We start from the raw sequence: 17995 nt of genomic DNA on the forward strand, positions 1-17995 counted from the left end.
ATGAATCAACACGTTAGGCAGCTGTTAGGATACCTCCAAGTACAATTTCGCTTACTTTGCACTTGCACTTGACAGTACATGTAGGTTAACCAAGCAGAAAATGTATATTGTATCTTTGGAATTTAAGGATGTTTTTTCGAACACTGTCATCCCCCCGCCCCTAAGTATATGTGTGATGTTCTAGTGACATTGGTTCTTTATTACGAAGGTTCGTTAATCTGCAAAAGAAATAAGGTTCGTTAGTCCGAAGTTCGAAAGAGTGAAAATGAAATCAGGTTCGTTAATCCGAAAAAAGAAATGGTGCGTATTAGCGGGCCTTATTTCGTTTTTATATCAACGAAGCTTCGAAACAACAAGCCTTTTTTTTTTCTTTTTTAAATACCGACTTTGATAGAAATTTACCTCTACGTCAACAATCCTTTTATATGAAAGAAAGCACACTTCTTTTGTCCAATAACATAAATGATGATAATGAATAAATAGTATTTTTTTTATAGATAAGCCAGCAAATAGTTTAGGCAAAGCCTTTGTGTGTGATTTCCTATTAATGCAAACAGTGTACTACTGATTTTTACATTACGTTTGTATGTATATTTTCTTGATTGATGGATCGCTTAGACTTCTGAATCTAATTGCTTCTGAGGACAGATCGAAGCCTTATGAAGAAATGTAATGATTGCTATACAAAAGTACCGGTGCTCTGTTGAAAGGCGAGCGTGAATTCGGGAGAACAGCGCTTATTAAAGTTAATAACTTCATTTCTTTCTCTCTTTCTCTCTCTTTCAATAACTTTGAAGTTACTTTAAATTGTTTAAACATATTGTACGTCCCCATATTTGCCTTGACTAATACTTGTAAACAAGTATTTTCATAATAATAATAATAATAATAATAATTGTTTTGGATATAAACTCCAAATTTTATTGTCCGAGAATGGAAATTCTTTTTGCCCAATTGATCGTGGGCCCGGCAGCCACTGAGCAGCGCCAGATCGACGTTGCTCTAACCTTTTCAACTGTTGAACGGCAAACAAGGTAGCAGCAACTCCCATCTTTTAACGTCTTTTGGTATGACGCGGCCGGGGTTTGAACCCACGACCTTCCGATTGTGAGGGCAGCCGCTCTACTCACTGAGCCAACACATAAGAATCCGTTGAGTTGTTCACAGGATACAAACATGTTTTTTTTTCTCTAAACAGAACTTTGTATTTTGCCGGTATGCATGTATACCTTCATTTGTTAACTACTGTTTATCCTTTACACAGTTGAATGTATGCCTATGTTATAATTCCTGATTTATTCTGTATTATGTTTTGCTTGAAAAAAAATAATGAAAATAAATGAATTGAATTGAATTGAATTGGCAGTAGAAGAATGTCAGAATTAATATCGTTTGTCACGCTCAAGAAATGATATTATTCGAATTAATCATTTTAGTCTCAGTCAATTATGTCGTTACAATGAGATACCTTAAATAGCTTAACTTTCTGTACATCTATTTTCTCTGATGGGCCTACATGTATGTATGTATGTATGTTTGTTAGTATGAATGCATGTATGTACGTAAATATATATCTATTCATATGAAGGTATGGTAGAGAGTCAACATTAAGAAATTTGCGAAGGATCATAATTGCTTAGCAAGGTATTTTGATCTTCCCAATCTCGCTGGAAAGATAAATGTTTACTCAGTCTATTTTAAGCTCTATTCTTTCCGTGAGATACCTTACGAGTGCGGAAGAAACATCCGCTACGTCATACTACACGGTGGAGACGGTTGCTCTGCTATCTGTTCTCTTTGTGAATCAAACAAAGGGAATACTGATGTAATTACACACTGGGGCGCGGACGAATTCTAATATTTGACGGATTCCTTTCATTGACTGAGAAGAGCGAAGTGGTTGTTGACTCTCTTATTTCGTCCTGCGCTGACACCGAGACGAAATCGAATCGGTGTCAATAGCCGGACAAATTTAGAAACTATTGTCCCTGAATTGTCACACTACAGTATGCTACCAAGTGTAATGAAATGAAAAGTGATGTCGTCAATGAAACACATGGAAGAGAAAATTGAGAAAATAAAAGCACATGGTAGCTGCCAAGATTATTAATAGTAGTGACACAATCATTTGCTGCCTATGTAGAACATTGTGCATGTGCATGCATGTTTATTTTCCAATGTGCATCATCTGGAGCAAAATATTGTAAATGACATTACATAAATATTTATGTCATAGATTTTGTTTTGTTTTTTTCGTAAATTTCAGTTTCACCTTCGGGGACATTTGTCGTTGATTTCAATGACAATTCTTTACTGCTCACAACATTTGACAGTAAATTCGACAGATATCAAGAGGAAAACTTTCTTTCGTGAACCAAGTAGAGTATGGATAAGCAATGATAAACTTTTACATCTTCCCGATATTGTGCCGCCATGTTCAAAGTGTGCTACAACGAACTCATAACATTCAAGTAATGATGAACAATTAGTCTTCCTCTGTTTTATAAAGTTTGACCTTTGATGCCATTAAGGAATAAATTCAATATCAATTTCCTCGTCACCACAGGTTGTGGAGACTGTCGATTATGCAAGACATGGGTGCCTGCTTGTGAAGCGTGTTATTTTGGAATCGTAAGTACTTACAAACAGCCATCATTTATGTATGTATGTATGTATGTATGTATGTATGTATGTGTATGTGTATATGTGTGTGAATATGCACGTGTATTTATGTATGTATATGTATATGTATATGTATATGTATATGTATATGTATATGTATGTATATGTATGTATATGTATATGTATATGTATATGTATGTATGTATATGTATATGTATATGTATATGTACATGTATATGTATATGTATATGTGTGTGTGTGTGTTTGTGCACGTATCATGTGTTTCCATCATGATAGTACATTTCGTTTCCATAGGATTTCTTGAGTACATATTTCTGCTAGAGTTAAGCCTCTGATCTGACTTTCTGATCTTGTGGGAATACGGAAAACGAAATTTTCAGTGAATATGTAGCACCAGCTCGAAAATTGTATTGTAGGTTGTTTTTCAGTCCATCGTATTCTCAATTGCATGTTGTGGTTATGCCAATCTAGAATGATGTCACTCTTTTTAAATACATTATGTGTATTCATTCAGCTCACTTTCTGTTTTCTTCAGGCAACGCGGAAAAGAAGTAGCTTCTTTGAAGCACCCGATAGCGAAATAGACGACGAACCTGTGAGGGCGCCAGTTCATAATTCAGTATCCACAGTCAAGCGACCGACGTGTGTCCTTGATAGCCTCTTTGAACAGTTACCGCCCGATGTTCAACGCCAAATTGAAGAGGTATGTTCAAGTGGTCACATAATCGCAGAATAATGTGGAACTTTTTTTCCACTTCAATATCCGTATACATATTTGGCCTCCCCAGAACCTTGTGGAAATTTTCAAAAGGTTGGATAGCGTTTAACGAGAACATAATCTTATATTTGTTTAGGTTTATCTTTCTAATTGAATCAATTCATTAACCGATGGTTGATATATTTAGGCCTATATGCTTTCATCATTGTCAATATAACCGTTTCACTTGTTACTATTGATATCTATGTATGTTATTACTATTTTCCTTTCCGCAATCAAGACCATTATCGCGAGGACTTTTTTATCATGCAAAATTAACTTATTTATGAATACATTAGGACATGATGACATTTCGAACGCATCATGCTGTCAACATCTTATCAATAAAGGAAACTAGCTCAAGAGACACGAGATCAGCATGACGACTGAAAAGTGAGCAAAATAAAAAGTTTACGACACTGAGTTTGTGGAAGAAAGTTGAATAACATACGAAATGTACCTGGAAAAGAAAATCAGTGCAAACTTTGAAACGACATACAAGTTGGGTGTCCTCTTGATTTTACACCTTTTGCTTCAATTCATCATCACGTTAGAGGATCCGTCCTAAGTGCTGGAGAGGGGACACAAATTGATATAGCGGGTAACGTTGGTTCGGGCTTCCAAGATAGGCGTTTTCACAGAAAATGAAATGAAAACACGACTTTACACAGAGCAAGAAGGAAACATAAGTTAGAAACATTAGTCACTGTCTTGTCAAAACCTGGATGCGGTAGTGTCCGAAAACCCACATTCTATAAGAGGTAGCACGTTATTGTCAACACGTACGTGCTGCGTGATGTATTCATGAAACTTGGCAGATGTTTTGCTGAACACCACAAACGGACAAAGGTTATCGTGTATGATTTTGCTCATCTAAATCGTAGCTCTCTCTGTCTCTCTCATTCATGAAAAGGTTAACGTAAAAAATATCTTTGTCACTTTGCCGTGGTTCATAATAAAAGACCCGCCATGAATTTATATAACAGGACTGATTGTATGACTTCTTGCACAAGGCTTTGAACATCGCATCGTGGTCGAAAGGCATAAAATAGAATCCTATGTGATGATGTAATCCTACCAACGTAGGCAGCCTCTTCACTGCTGGGAGTCCTGTCAGACAGGGTTCTGTCAATATTGTTGCCCAAATATTGTCAGGAACCAAGTTTACAACAAGATGACGAAGGATATTGTATAGGGTAACATCTTCCAAATAGACAAAAGCATAAGGCAAGATTCCAAGTCGGGATCTCCCGTTCCGTCAGTCAAAAGCTTTATTCTCTATGCCACAATCATACTAGTCGAGTTTTATATCATCACATAACAATGTCCGTGAGTGTCAGCAAGAGAGTCCCAACCACACAACTCAACTGAATGTACCCTTTCATTTATCTTCCAGATCATACTGACGTCACTATGAGGGCAGCATCACATCAGCCATTTTCCAGCAACTGCTTCTGAAATAGGGGCGAAATTTCAAGCAATTCGAGACAACGACAACGCCTGAATAGGGCAAAATGTCTTTAATTTAACTTCTTCTTAACCTTTTTATTCTCTTCCGGTTCAGTAATGACTCGTGTTCGGCACACAAAGAAAGAAGAGTCTTTCAGATGCTAATCCATACAGAAACACATAAAATGTATTCCCGACCTTTATGCACGCCTGTGTACATTTTCAAGGACTACTTTTCCTGTATTTCGTGATCCTATAAGCTACAATGATTAACAGGGGAGGGGAAAGGGTTCTCGGTTCATCTACCAAAGTACATGTGGACGTACAATATTTGCCTCAAATAAGACATAATATTATTGTATAGAATAGTAATTATCATTGGAAATTTGTTGTCGCGTCGAAGATTTTTTCAGTGTATGATGCCAAAAACCAATGCTATTTAGTAGTAAAACCATTGGCCTTAAATATCGTTTTGTTTCTCCTTCTTTATTTCCAGCTCTCTCTCTCTCTCTCTCCCTCTCTTCTGTATCTGAAATGTAGCGTGCTGTCACAGAGCATAGGTAAACACGGTGCCAAGTATGACCGTGTTAAGAACATGTCGATTTTTTTTTATTTAATGTTAGAAAAAAAATCCGCATACTTTAATCCCGCCCTCTCACAAAAGATATATCATTGTATTCCTACACTGACTGTTGTGTTGCAAATAATTCAAAACTATGGAACAAATCACCTTAGACCTCACAGAGGGCTCAAGTTTATGGGCTGTACGTATTTAAGATGACGAAGTAGTATTTTTAAGAGCAATTAGAGGTATAGTATAAATTTGGTTGAGACCTGGCTTCAATCGGTTTCATACTTTTTTTGGTGAGATAATGAGAATCCGCTAATGAAATATATAAGAGTAAGTAATTCCAAAACAAATCAAACGTTTATTTTAATGAAAACTGGTTTTGAAATGGCTAAGATATCCAAAACAAAGTCATGCTAATAAAAGGTGGGACCGACCATTAATTAGGATCGCTTTGTTTTACTTTGTTTTTGAATATCAAGAATTGATTGGATTAATCGAATAAACTTCGAATGCCTCTTAGAATGGTATGCTCTGTAAGATTTCATAAGTTGTTTCTTAGAATCTCGCAAAAAGTGAAAACCTCAATCTTCATCTCCACCAATAGGCCTACTGATGTACCATCTCTTTAAGAATAATGTCAGTCCTCTGACATAATCTTCAACGCTAATTGAAAAGATATTAGTATCTGTCGATCTGTAAAGTCCCTTTTATTCAGAAGATGTAGAACATGATTGCCTGTCTGCCTTTAGGTCGATATGTATCCCGTTTAAGTTGTCATAGTTCTTTGATAATTAACAGCAAGGTATTTTTCTATGATACAAGTTTAAGAGTTTAGGACGTTTGATATCATGCGAGATTATATTCTTCATGTCAACAGCAGCCATATTAAGAACAAAATCTCGCCCGAAGAGCTGTTCCACACGAGCGGAGTTCGCTGTTGCAACAAAGTCTACCTCCCTTTTTCCTGTCGGTATAAGTTGCATATAATGACACAGAAAAAAAATCATTTTATGCCTCATCTCCTGATAAAAACACGATTTATGTCCTCTTTAGTAGTCCCAGGGCCCTCCTACCTGCTCATTCTAAAACCGTACAGCGTAAATTTGTACTGTCAAGGATTTGATGTTGGATGTACTAATGATAATATTCATCTACATAGAAAGTACAAGAGAAGGAAAGGCCTCACGTGGACAGGAACTGCTAAAGAGGAGTTACTGAAAATAAAATAGAGATGACTAGCTTAGAAAGTGAATCAATCACTGTCAGCGAATTTTCACAAAATTGGAAATAAGCAAGAAATTTTGCTTCATTATGCATTGTTTGCCCGGGCAATCAGATCCCCATCTCTGATTCTCATAGACGAAATTGTGTCACATCTGTGGTGACAAATAAACGGATGATTTGCGGGCGGCCATGGGTAATTAAGCCATCAATCATTGCAGGCGGAGCAACTGTTTGAACTTTGTCATCTTTTGGTCATCAATCATCATTCTGTACATAATAATCTCTACCCCTTCCCCCACGTGTACCCTATCTCTTCAGTGCTAATCATATTCATTTTGAGGGCGTTGTTACAATGTCCTCAGTGGTCCTAGTAGTGACTCTGTGAATGGAGCAAAAAGGCACAACAGCTAGCAACGTAAAGAAGAACACCGTTTTTTCGCCAAATCAGAGTAAAAATAGTTGGCAGGATGTCGCAAACGTTATCACCTTGAAACCTCTCTGGCCAAACGTTACGTAAGACATTGAAAGCGAATTGCCTAATTCATTGTTTAAAAAATTCTCATGTTCAAACTTCTCAACAACTTTTCATCATAAAGCTTAAGTGAATGTATCGAGAAGAGATATCGTAATTATGATTTCCGCAAGCATAATAACATGAGCTTACCTAGGATACGAACATTTTTTTTTGAGATAACACTCTACATTTATCATCAAAATTACTCAATATAATTAATTGCCTACAGAAATAAGCTCCAAAACTTCAAATAGATCATTCTCAAACCCCATTTCTCACACCTTTCTTTTTAAATCCATTCAATCCTTATTTCGCCTTGACCGTAATTAGTCTCTCACTCGCCATGTTGTTGTTATTGTGGTTTCGTTTATATTGAGAATTTCAAATGATTTAAGTTTTATTCCCTTTCATTACATGATTTGTCTAATGATTTTGTATTATCTGTGCTACATGTATATGTTATCATTTCATAGCCTGCCTGAAAAAAAAAGCGGTAGCTGATTGTAGTTTTTTTTATTTATTTCTTTATTTATTTATTATTATTTTACTTGGTTAAGCAATAAACATAACTCACATACACCTGAAGCTCTCTCCAACCAGTGAGGGGACGCATATGACGTCAGATGGCATCAGTAATAAATGTAGATTCAATTAGGTCTATACCTTGACGAAAGCCCTCACGAATATTTTCTATGACTGTATACCTTCCTATCCAGCGCCCTTAAAAAAATAATGATATCTTAATCACAATGAAAAGAGAAAATGATAAAGAATAAAGAAATACCCTTTGCTCGAAGTAAGAGATAACGATTCCCTGTTGTAGTTATCCTTCTTCAAAAACGCTTCCATGAGCCTGCTCTGCATGGTGTTTGGCAATTTCGCTGAAAAGCATGACAGAACGCAATAGGCAAACTCAACTTGAACGCACGTAACGCACGAGCTAAGTCAACGGGTTCCACATATGACGTTATCAGTCACTCGCCAAATTTCCATAGTAAGAGGATCCAGTTTCAGTCACGGGTACATCGTTCAAAGCGGCCCTGTTTGTGACGTAACGGCGAAGATATATTCCATACTCAGGAAGTTACTCTGAAGGTTCTCTTGATATTGGAAGAAATGATGTTTTCTTTATGTCACCATTCTGTTTGTCCATGTTCTGGGTCGTGTTTTCGCGCGAGCGCACGACCTAGTCTCGCTCCTATTTGCTCTTTGTAACGGTCTGATCTGTGTAAGCTGCCTGTGTGGTCGCATGTGATTGTACTAAAGTCAGACCTCGTATAAAAGAGATTTACGTATTTGTTACATCCTTCCATGTAAGGAGTAATCGATAATTATTGTTAATATAACCTTTCTGTCACATTTGGAATAGACTGCGGCATTTTCCGACCTTTGGATAGTTAGGCCTAAGTATGGTGTCTTGCTCTGGCTGTAGTTTTCTCTGTCAAAAATCTGACATAAACAGTCCCAAAATAAAACCAAAACAAGAAAAAAAAAAAGAAATCGTTCATTGTAGGATCTCGCGAGATGCTGCAATTGATTTAATATCTTATTTTGACTACTTAGCTCAAGACAATCAGATGAGTAATTTTACTTACACCCTTGAAAAAAGAGGAAAGAAATTGGGAAGAGAAATTGAACAAGTAGTTATGACATTGTGTCCTAATTTATGTTTACTCTAGCAGCTTTTTCACCTCATTTTCTCCATGTTCACAGCAATTCGTTTAGCATATACTTTATCTTTTGCTGTAAATTACTTTGTTCCCCTAAATGTGCGTCGTTTGATATCTATAGAGGTGTCTTGTAAAATAAATCGAGTGTTCTTTGCCATTCATTATGCGACGGTCTCATGTGGCTTTTTTCTTGCTGGTGAATAGTGATAGAACAAAAAGAGAACAAACGAACTCACACACAGTCAGACACACACTTAATGAGCATTAAACGCAATACTAGACATGATAAAGACTGACATAACACATTGTCAGTGAAAAATTAATGAAGAAAACTTCTGATGAACAGATGGAAGACAGGCGTGAATGGAGAGTCATTGTAAGTGTACACGTGGGAGGAAAATGAAGAATTTGATGGCGAAACGAGTCACCTCAAATCTTTTCAATTTGCGATATTTGAAACTTAAACTTGCTTCGCAAAACAGAGAAAATTGTAACAAAATATGGAATATTTCTCATCATAACTTCGAGAATATCAATCTTTATTCTGTAACGAGTGAAAAAATATCAGTTGAATGGTTTTATTTTGCTCTGTTTGATCAAGGACTTACTACATGTATAAATGTTTGAGAAAGGCGTTCGACCCGATTTGCAATCGAATCCTTCAAAATCAATCCTACAATATGGAGAAAGAGAAAATGAAGGAGGGATAGGAGAGGGACAGATGAGGCAGAGGGAAAAGAGAGAGAGTGGGGAGCAAAATAATTTATAGTTTACTGAAAAAAAAAATCCGAAGAGTAAAGAGCTCGAATCTTAATACACGCCCCCCCCCCCACACACACACACACAGTCAAATGACGAAAACAATCTCTAATGAAAGCATTAATACGCTCCTCTTTCCATACTTCCTCTTCTCTATAAATGTATTCTTCATTCCCCTTCTTCTCCATCTTTCTTTCTGTATCCTTATCTCATGCACTTGCGCTCTGTTCGCTCCTGGAAACATATTCCTTTGATATATTCCACTATCTTACAAATACTTATTCCCTTCACTATTCGAAAGAGTGAGGTAGAAGCTGAACCCCGTAAACTCGTGGTGTGGCATGCAGCCTAAACCATTTTATGATCAATGACTTGATCTCGGTTGCGGGGGCTGAAATTCACACTCCCGACGTGGCACGGCTTTTCTATGCCGTGAAAAATGGATGAGAATCACGGTGTTTGGTTTGGCTACCCATCGGACAAGGGTCCAGCTTGCCAAGGATCTTTCATTGGAACTTGGATTCACTGAAAAAATCCGAAAAGTGATAAGCTCGAATCTTTCTTGGATCTTTCACTTCTATTTCCCCTATTTTCTCCGCTGTCTTCATTGTCCATTTCTTTTCCTTTGGCTAACTTAGATTTGTCGGTCTATTTTATGATCTTCAAGCAGACACTACCACAAAGACCCCCTGTTGTCCTCGATTGATGTCTATAATGGTTGTCGCTCTTGTTAGGATACTCCGATCCGCAAAAATTACCATCTAATTATCTTGCTTACGTACTTACTGCTTATTACACTTCCTGGTATGTAGGATAGCAGCGAATTTCCTGTATTCTTGTCCATTTTTTGCATTTTTTTTTTCGGGGGGGGGGGGGGAGGGTACTTTTCAAGTGATGTTCACGGATTTCATTTCCTCCTCAACATTTTCGGAGCCAGAACTGGTGGTTTTTTGTCGTCCGCGCTATCTGATCTTTCAGAGATGCAGTTCAGGGCTACTCTTAAAACCTTACAATCGCGGCGAGTGGTTTGTGCGGCACGTAGACGATCGCAACATGCTGCCTCCCCCATTCAGTATCAAATGTAGTGACACCATATGAGACTAGCGCTGGCTCATTGGGTCAGCGAACAACACTTAAGACTAGAAATCTTCTGACCCAAAATGGCTGACCGAGCCACGAGAGCTTCCGAATGGACGCACACTCTCAGTGCGCATGCGCATGAAAAGAGGCCAAAAGAGCCACGCGTCTTCTGGGCTCTCTCCTCCAATCACCGCAGCTCGCGGTCACAATGTTTGTGTATGATGCGTACACACACACACACACACACACACGTGTCTCAGTGGCAGCATTGTCCCACACGTTTATGGCTATAGCACCGAGTCTGGCATTGCGCAATTACATGCACAAACTTCGGTCGTTCGGGAGTTTACGAAATAACGTACCATTAGGGGTGACGATCGTCCGACTTTAAGATGCTGGTTGTGTCTTCTTCTTTGACACTACTTGATCTAACTATACGTATGACAATCTACATATAAGGGAACATATTATCGACACATAATGTTCGAAAACACATTTGCAAACCACGAGCAATGATTTTCTGCATTCAATAACAGAATTTTAAGCGCAATGATACGGAAATCATAATTATAACAAAAGCTGACGATCGTAAACTCTTAAAGACATAACATGCATAAAAAATTATTATGATTTCTTGTTATCGTGTGCGTATTCGTTTCACGTTGAATAACTGAAAATAATGTGAGTGTGCACATAAATACTGGATTAGATTGCAATGATCAAAGGTCTTAAAGTAAACAAACAGCAATCAACGATTTTAAAAAATGAGAAATGGACATATCAAAAGGGAAAATTTGGGGAAGTTTAACATTTTTGTGAAATTGTGATGATGGCCATGCATACACCGCATGGACAAGGCGAAAGAGACAAAAGATAACACATTATATTATGTGTATAAAAGTATAAAAATTTCGTGGCCACTTACTGCAATGTCCTCTTACAGAGCCTTTTTTTTAATTTGCTTGTCAGTTAAAAAAGCTGGAATGGGCACCACAAATACATTTTTTTGCCCCCCCCCCCCCCTGTTTACGGAAGTCCTGGATTTGCCACTGCAACATATATTTGCATCATACCTCACAGTTTTCTTTTCATTTTCTTTTCTTTTTTTTTTTTTTTGCTGTTTTATTACGTCGTTGTACCGGTTTAGCTTCATTATGTGTATACAAAAGTATCATAGTATTATTATTTATTGGAGATGAAATAAACAACTTGAACTTGAACTCGAAGACTAATCACAGATTTATACGCCAAAGGGAATGTTGAGATGCTTTTCTTACTTGCCATTACAACCTCCTTTGTGCTTTTAATTTGATTTCATTTCCATCATCGTGAATAAAAAAAAAAGTTCAGTTCAGTTCAGTTCAGTTCAGTTCAGTTTTATTCACCATCAATTTAGGAGTATACAATAAAAAACATACACAAAGATACATAACTATATACAAAGCAAACAAAAACAAAGCAGAAAACAATTAAACTTGATGGTGGGAACCCCAAGAGAAGCAGTGCTTATAAATAGGGGCCCCAGTAATGCTTAAATATTAATATACATGTAAAACAAACAAGCAAAAGAATAAATATACATTTCAAGGTTGTACATTTGGTTTGGTGGGAATGGGAAAGGGAAAAAACAGCATGCATATATAAATACATATATATGCACAGATACCATGGAAAACAACAGCGAAAATCCAGGAGAGATGAAAGAAGAGTAGAAAACAAGGTGAGTATGATTGGAAAGGTGGGAGTATATAAGCGATAGATGGACTATAGACAATAGACGTAGTGCTCGCAAGCAATGATTTTCATTCATGTGAGTATAAGTGTGACTAGGATGACAATAGATTTTTTTTCTTTCAATTTTCCCTCGGAAGGAGCAAATTAAAGGACAATCTCTTAAATCGTGATAAAGTAGAACTATGCTTTATATCTTCTGGAAGAGCATTCCATAATTTTGGGAATTTTACTTGGAATGAGTTCAGGGCTAATGTTGTGCGTACCTTTGGATGTCGCAGTGAGTTTCTCTGACGGGTATCATACAAATGAACAGAACTATTTAATACAAATAAATCATTAAATACATTTGGTAATAAACCAGCATGAAGTTTATACATAAAGACTAAAGAATTAAATGATATCGAATCAGTAATAGGTAATACACGAAGCTGAGAAAACAGGTTGCTCGTGTGGGCATAAATACAAGAATTAGTTATAACTCTGACTGTCTTTTTTTGGAGTATTTCTATTTTTCGAAGTTGACTTTTGTATGTATGACCCCAGATAATATTACAATAATTCAAATGTGGCATTATGATATTATTATACAATATTTTTAATACAGTTTGGGGTAAAGTGTGCTTCAATCTTCTAAGAACACCAAGGCCTTTTGCTATCTTGAGTGAAATGGCACTGATGTGAGGCCTCCAGGAAAGATATTCGTTTAATACAACACCAAGAAATCTTATATTATCCACCATTGACACAGCGTGACCTCCTATACATACATTTGGGTGGTTACATGATATTTTTCTGTTTCTTGTTCTAAACAAAACATATTTGGTCTTATCAAGATTCAAAAATAATTTGTTACAATTAAACCACTCATATAAATTAACCAGTTCTGCGTTAAGTATTGTTATCAGATCATTCAGATTTTTGTGGGATACGAGAATTGTTGTGTCATCGGCAAATAATAAAAACTTGACTATATTAGAAGAAGATACAATGTCATTAATATAAACAAGAAACAAAAGGGGTCCCAGAACTGATCCCTGTGGGACACCACAACAAAGATTACCAAAACTGGATTTAACACCGTCCACCGCAACGTACTGTTTTCTATTCGTCAAGTAATTGGTGAACCAATCAAGAGCAATACCACGTACACCATAACATTCAAGTTTACGTAACAGTATGTGGTGGTCGAGGGTGTCGAACGCTTTTGAAAGATCCATAAAGACCCCAACACAATAGTTACCAGCATCTATTTCGCGAGATATTGAGTTCACCAAGTTCAGTACACCGAGTTCGGTTGAGTAGTTTTTCCTAAAGCCGAATTGTTGTGGTATCAACACGTCATTGCGAACAAGGTGACCGTGTAGTCTGGCGTGGAGTATTTTTCAAGGAGCTTGGAAAAAATGGGTAAAATGGCAATAGGTCTGTAGTTTTCTATACTGTTTTTGTCTCCTTTCTTGAAAATGGGAACTACTTTGGCTGTTTTCAAACTATCTGGGATCGTACCTTGAGTCATGGATTGATTAAAAATAAAACAAAGAGGATCAGCAATATAATGGATACACTTCTTAATAACTTGACTGCTGATTTCCTCAGGTCCAGACGATGCTGATGATTTCATACAGCGAGCAATATCTATTATTTCGGAGACTGTTGTGGGTTTCAAAAAAAGAGAAGAGAAGGATTGTTTTGGAAGAAATTTATCAAAATTCTTACTTGTCATTGGGATATGCTGACGGAGACGTTTTCCAGTATTCAAAAAGTATTTGTTAAACGCTTCGGAAATAAACTTTTTGGTGTTCAGTTTATCTTGATGATGATACATAGTTGTAGGAAGATTATTACTCTTTTTGCCAAGCAGATTGTTTATGTGTCTCCACGTCTTATTCATGTCACCTTTTACAGAGATAAACTTATTGTGAAAATACTCTTTTTTTGATATTCTAATAATATTCGTCAAACTGTTTTTATACATGACATAAACCTTGCGTGTTTTATCAGTTGGATTTCTGATATAAGTTCTATACAATCTCTGCTTCCGTTTTATTGATTTCAAAATTCCCGGAGTTATCCAAGGCTTTGACATATTCTTTATGGCAACTCGAACTAACGGAAAACACATTTCATATAAATGACAGAATTTTTAAATAAACATATTATATGACTTGTTAACATTGTCAGTGTCATAGATATCAGACAAATCAACCGACTGGAGCTGCTGGATAAAATGATCTATCTTATTCACGGTTATTAATCTTGTCTTTGTCCATTTTTTGTTGGACATTTGGGGTTTGTTTCGGTTACTGACATGAAATATAGGAAAATGATCTGAAATATCAGAATAAATAAGACCACTCTTGTAATTTATATCAATACAATTACAAAATATATTATCAATCAAAGTAGCTGTATGTGGCGTAATTCTTGTAGGTTTTGTAATAGAGGGAAACAAACCAAACTGAAAGAGTGATTCAAGAAAACTATTTGTTTTGTTATCTCTTTCATAATTGAGTAAGTTAATATTGAAGTCGCCCATCAAATAAAAATCTTTATTGCCAATATTGGTATCTCTTAGGTAGTCGGAGAGAATCTGCGTGAAAATAGAGATGTCAGTATTGGGTACTCTATAGCAACAACCTACTACAATGGATTTATTCGTTTGGGGTATTTCAATAAACACTGAATCACAAACACTACTGCGACTGGCTGGCATTCAAGAACAGAGTGTGAATTCCACACCGTTTCTTACATAGAGGGCGACGCCGCCACCTTGCCTGTTCGGTCTGTCAACATGAACGAGTGTATAGCCATTGAGAGAGAAAGACTCAATTGATGTATCATTACGAAACCAGGTTTCTGAAATACCAATGACAGTAAATTTGTAGTCTACAGCAAATAAGAGTAGTTCCAATTCTTCATGGTTTCGGACAGGGCTTCTTGCATTTACATGTAATAATGCAAAATCATCAGAAGTTGCCTTAGTTTTATGAAGGAAATCTTCACAGAACAAATAATTACAAAAATTGGAGTCATTGACACTGTCGTAGGCACTCAATGCATCATTAAAATCATTGGTTATCGGATTAAACTTGTTCATGCTCATTGGATTCACAGAGAGGGAGCAGAATCTTTCTTCATCAACAATTTCATTTAACTTAAAATATGAGAATAATGACCACAGAAATTGATCATTACTATCGTAGTGATTAAATGGAAACAATTCAGAATTACATGTACAACAGAATGAATTATAACGTAAACAGTTCTGTTTGGAACAATATATGCAAGGGTATAACGGATTCGATTTGATAATACCAGGATTTCGCTCAGCAGTGGAAAAAGGTAGTTCACAAAACAAACATTTGTCACATATCCAATCACATGTTTCATTAAAAATGGCGATGCTTGAGGGTGTACATTTCAAATGGCACCATGACTTACACGAGACACAGAGAAGTGCGTTTTGATTGTTTCGTACGGAGGTATTACAAACGGTACACGGGTATTTCGGAGGCATTTATGAAATTGAAACCAATTAGACGAGAATGTAACTACAAAATGTGTATGTACAGTTGCAAATATAGAGAGAGTGAGAGAAGTAGAAGAAGGTAGAGAGGGAAAAAGAAGTCTCAGACTTACACGTTTCCGAGTTTTTCGAGGTCGTTTACAGTGTTTATTGGTATTTTCCTGTTGTCTGTGGTTAGAACTGTGATTCGTCCGTCTTGGGTCCACGTTCTTTGTACGTTCTTGCGACGTTTTGCTTGCATCAAGAGTCGCTGCCTGTAGGAAGTCAGAGATTCGTTGATGTAGATTCCCTTCCCTTTCAGCTTCGCTTTGGACTTGTAGACGAGTTGCCTCGCGTTGTACGTGGCGAAGCGGACAATGACGGCTCTCGGTTTCGGAGGTCGATTTGTTCGCGCTTTGTCGGCTTGTTGTCGAGGTCGCTGTGTAAGTCTATGGCTGCGGTCGATGTCCTTGGCGTGGAGGTCGATGCCCAATTCAGTCTTGGCGAACTGCGAGATGACGGTGTCTGTGCTCTCGTTCTCGTTCTCGGGGAGACCATGGATGACTAAGCAGCTTCGACGACTTTACTGTTCCTGGTCGTCGATTTCCTCGTTGACTTCATCAAGTCTGCGATGAAGTTGTTTTAGCTGGTTGGAAAGAGCCTGAACTTCTTTCTCTTGTCGTTCCATGTCCAAGCGGAGGGACTCGTATACCTGTTGAGTGACGTCCTCCAAGATGGCTTCTTTCACGGCTTGAATGAGGGCCGCCATGACAGATTGAGAAAGGAGGGCACACCGTATCTTTTCAGATAGGAGACAATCAAGGTCATTGTCTCCTTTGTCTGTTGACTGATTGTCCGTGGTGTCGGTTGGGTGACCAGCTGAACTCCCTTCAGGACCGGTGGGAGTGGAATCTACCGCAGAGTTGCCGGGGCCAGTTGTCGTGCTTCCTTGCCTTGTCGTGTCACAGGCATCGTCACCACTTCAAAGTTGTCACAAAATTCATTTATTTGAACGGAGTTGGTGGTAACAGAGCTTATCCAATGTTTCTTGAGCTCGACATCGTCGACGTCAGGCTGAAAATCATTTCTCAGATGTCATTTCAGCCACGTTGTCAGAGAGAAAACAGTAATTTTAGTGGAGCAACAAGCAGTGCATGACCCTGCGATGCGATCGTAAGTTACAACAACACTCATTCATTTACTGTTTTCTAGTTAATCATAAGGACTAGATACAACATAAGCAAAAAATAATCCAGAAAATCGTGGAATATGAAATGTGTTTATTTGATAGAATAAGTTCGTACCGTGATAGCATGATATCAATATAAACACTTTATAACAGCAAGTATGTTCCCCATAAAACAAATAATGAAAAACACTTATATAGCGCTTAATACTAATGCTTTTAAGCGCTGTAATCCGGATATATATATATATATATATATACATATATATATAACAATATATATATATATATATTATATATATATATATATATTGAGGTAAGATACAACAGCATGTACATGATATAACGACAGCAACAACAGCAACAAAATTAAGATTGAGTAAACAGATAAGTTTTCAACAATGATTTATAATTTAGAGATTTCAACAAATCTCTATAATTTCTGATACAGGAATCTTTGAGGAGATCTAAGTACAGGACAGAAATATATCGTAGAGCGGCATTGAAGGCCTTTTTTTTTCATTGTTAGCTCATGAAACCTGGAAGCGGGCCCGCCACTTTTGAAAACGTGGCACCGGCAATGTTAAGCTGTGTTGATGCATGTGAAATTCAGAAGGTATTATTTAGTCACGCATCAGTGAGTATGTCCTAGAGGTGAAAAATCATAATTTTTCACAAGCTCAATTTTGTATAACTTTGATTCTATGATATCTGAACAAATTTCAAATTTCCAGCATAAATAAGCACGCAACAAACAACTAATGTGTTTCCTATCGTACCATGAGACTTGTGCACAAAATTTTACGAGTGGCCTCGGAATGAAAATTGCCAAAATAGCAGTCTTGGGATAATTCCTGTGGTAAATTTATCCCAACATGTATGGAGTTCATGATTTGAAACGGTAAT

The 17995-nt window shown here is 37.1% G+C and overlaps 1 protein-coding gene across 1 annotated transcript in view; it reads right to left on the minus strand.

Annotated features, from left to right (window-relative positions):
• Positions 1-16486: 16486 nt before the first annotated feature.
• Positions 16487-17995, minus strand: part of LOC139713511 (uncharacterized) — a 92832-nt gene continuing 91323 nt past the window's right edge. Inside the window, exon 17 of the mRNA XM_071625237.1 lies at positions 16487-16883. Within this exon, the coding sequence (XP_071481338.1) occupies positions 16487-16883 (397 nt within the window). The remainder of the gene's footprint in view (positions 16884-17995) is intronic.

This window comes from Diadema antillarum, unplaced genomic scaffold (genome assembly GCF_040938485.1).
Source record: "Diadema antillarum isolate AM-2024a unplaced genomic scaffold, OU_Dant_1.0 seq00001991_RagTag, whole genome shotgun sequence".
Taxonomy (NCBI): domain Eukaryota; kingdom Metazoa; phylum Echinodermata; class Echinoidea; order Diadematoida; family Diadematidae; genus Diadema; species Diadema antillarum.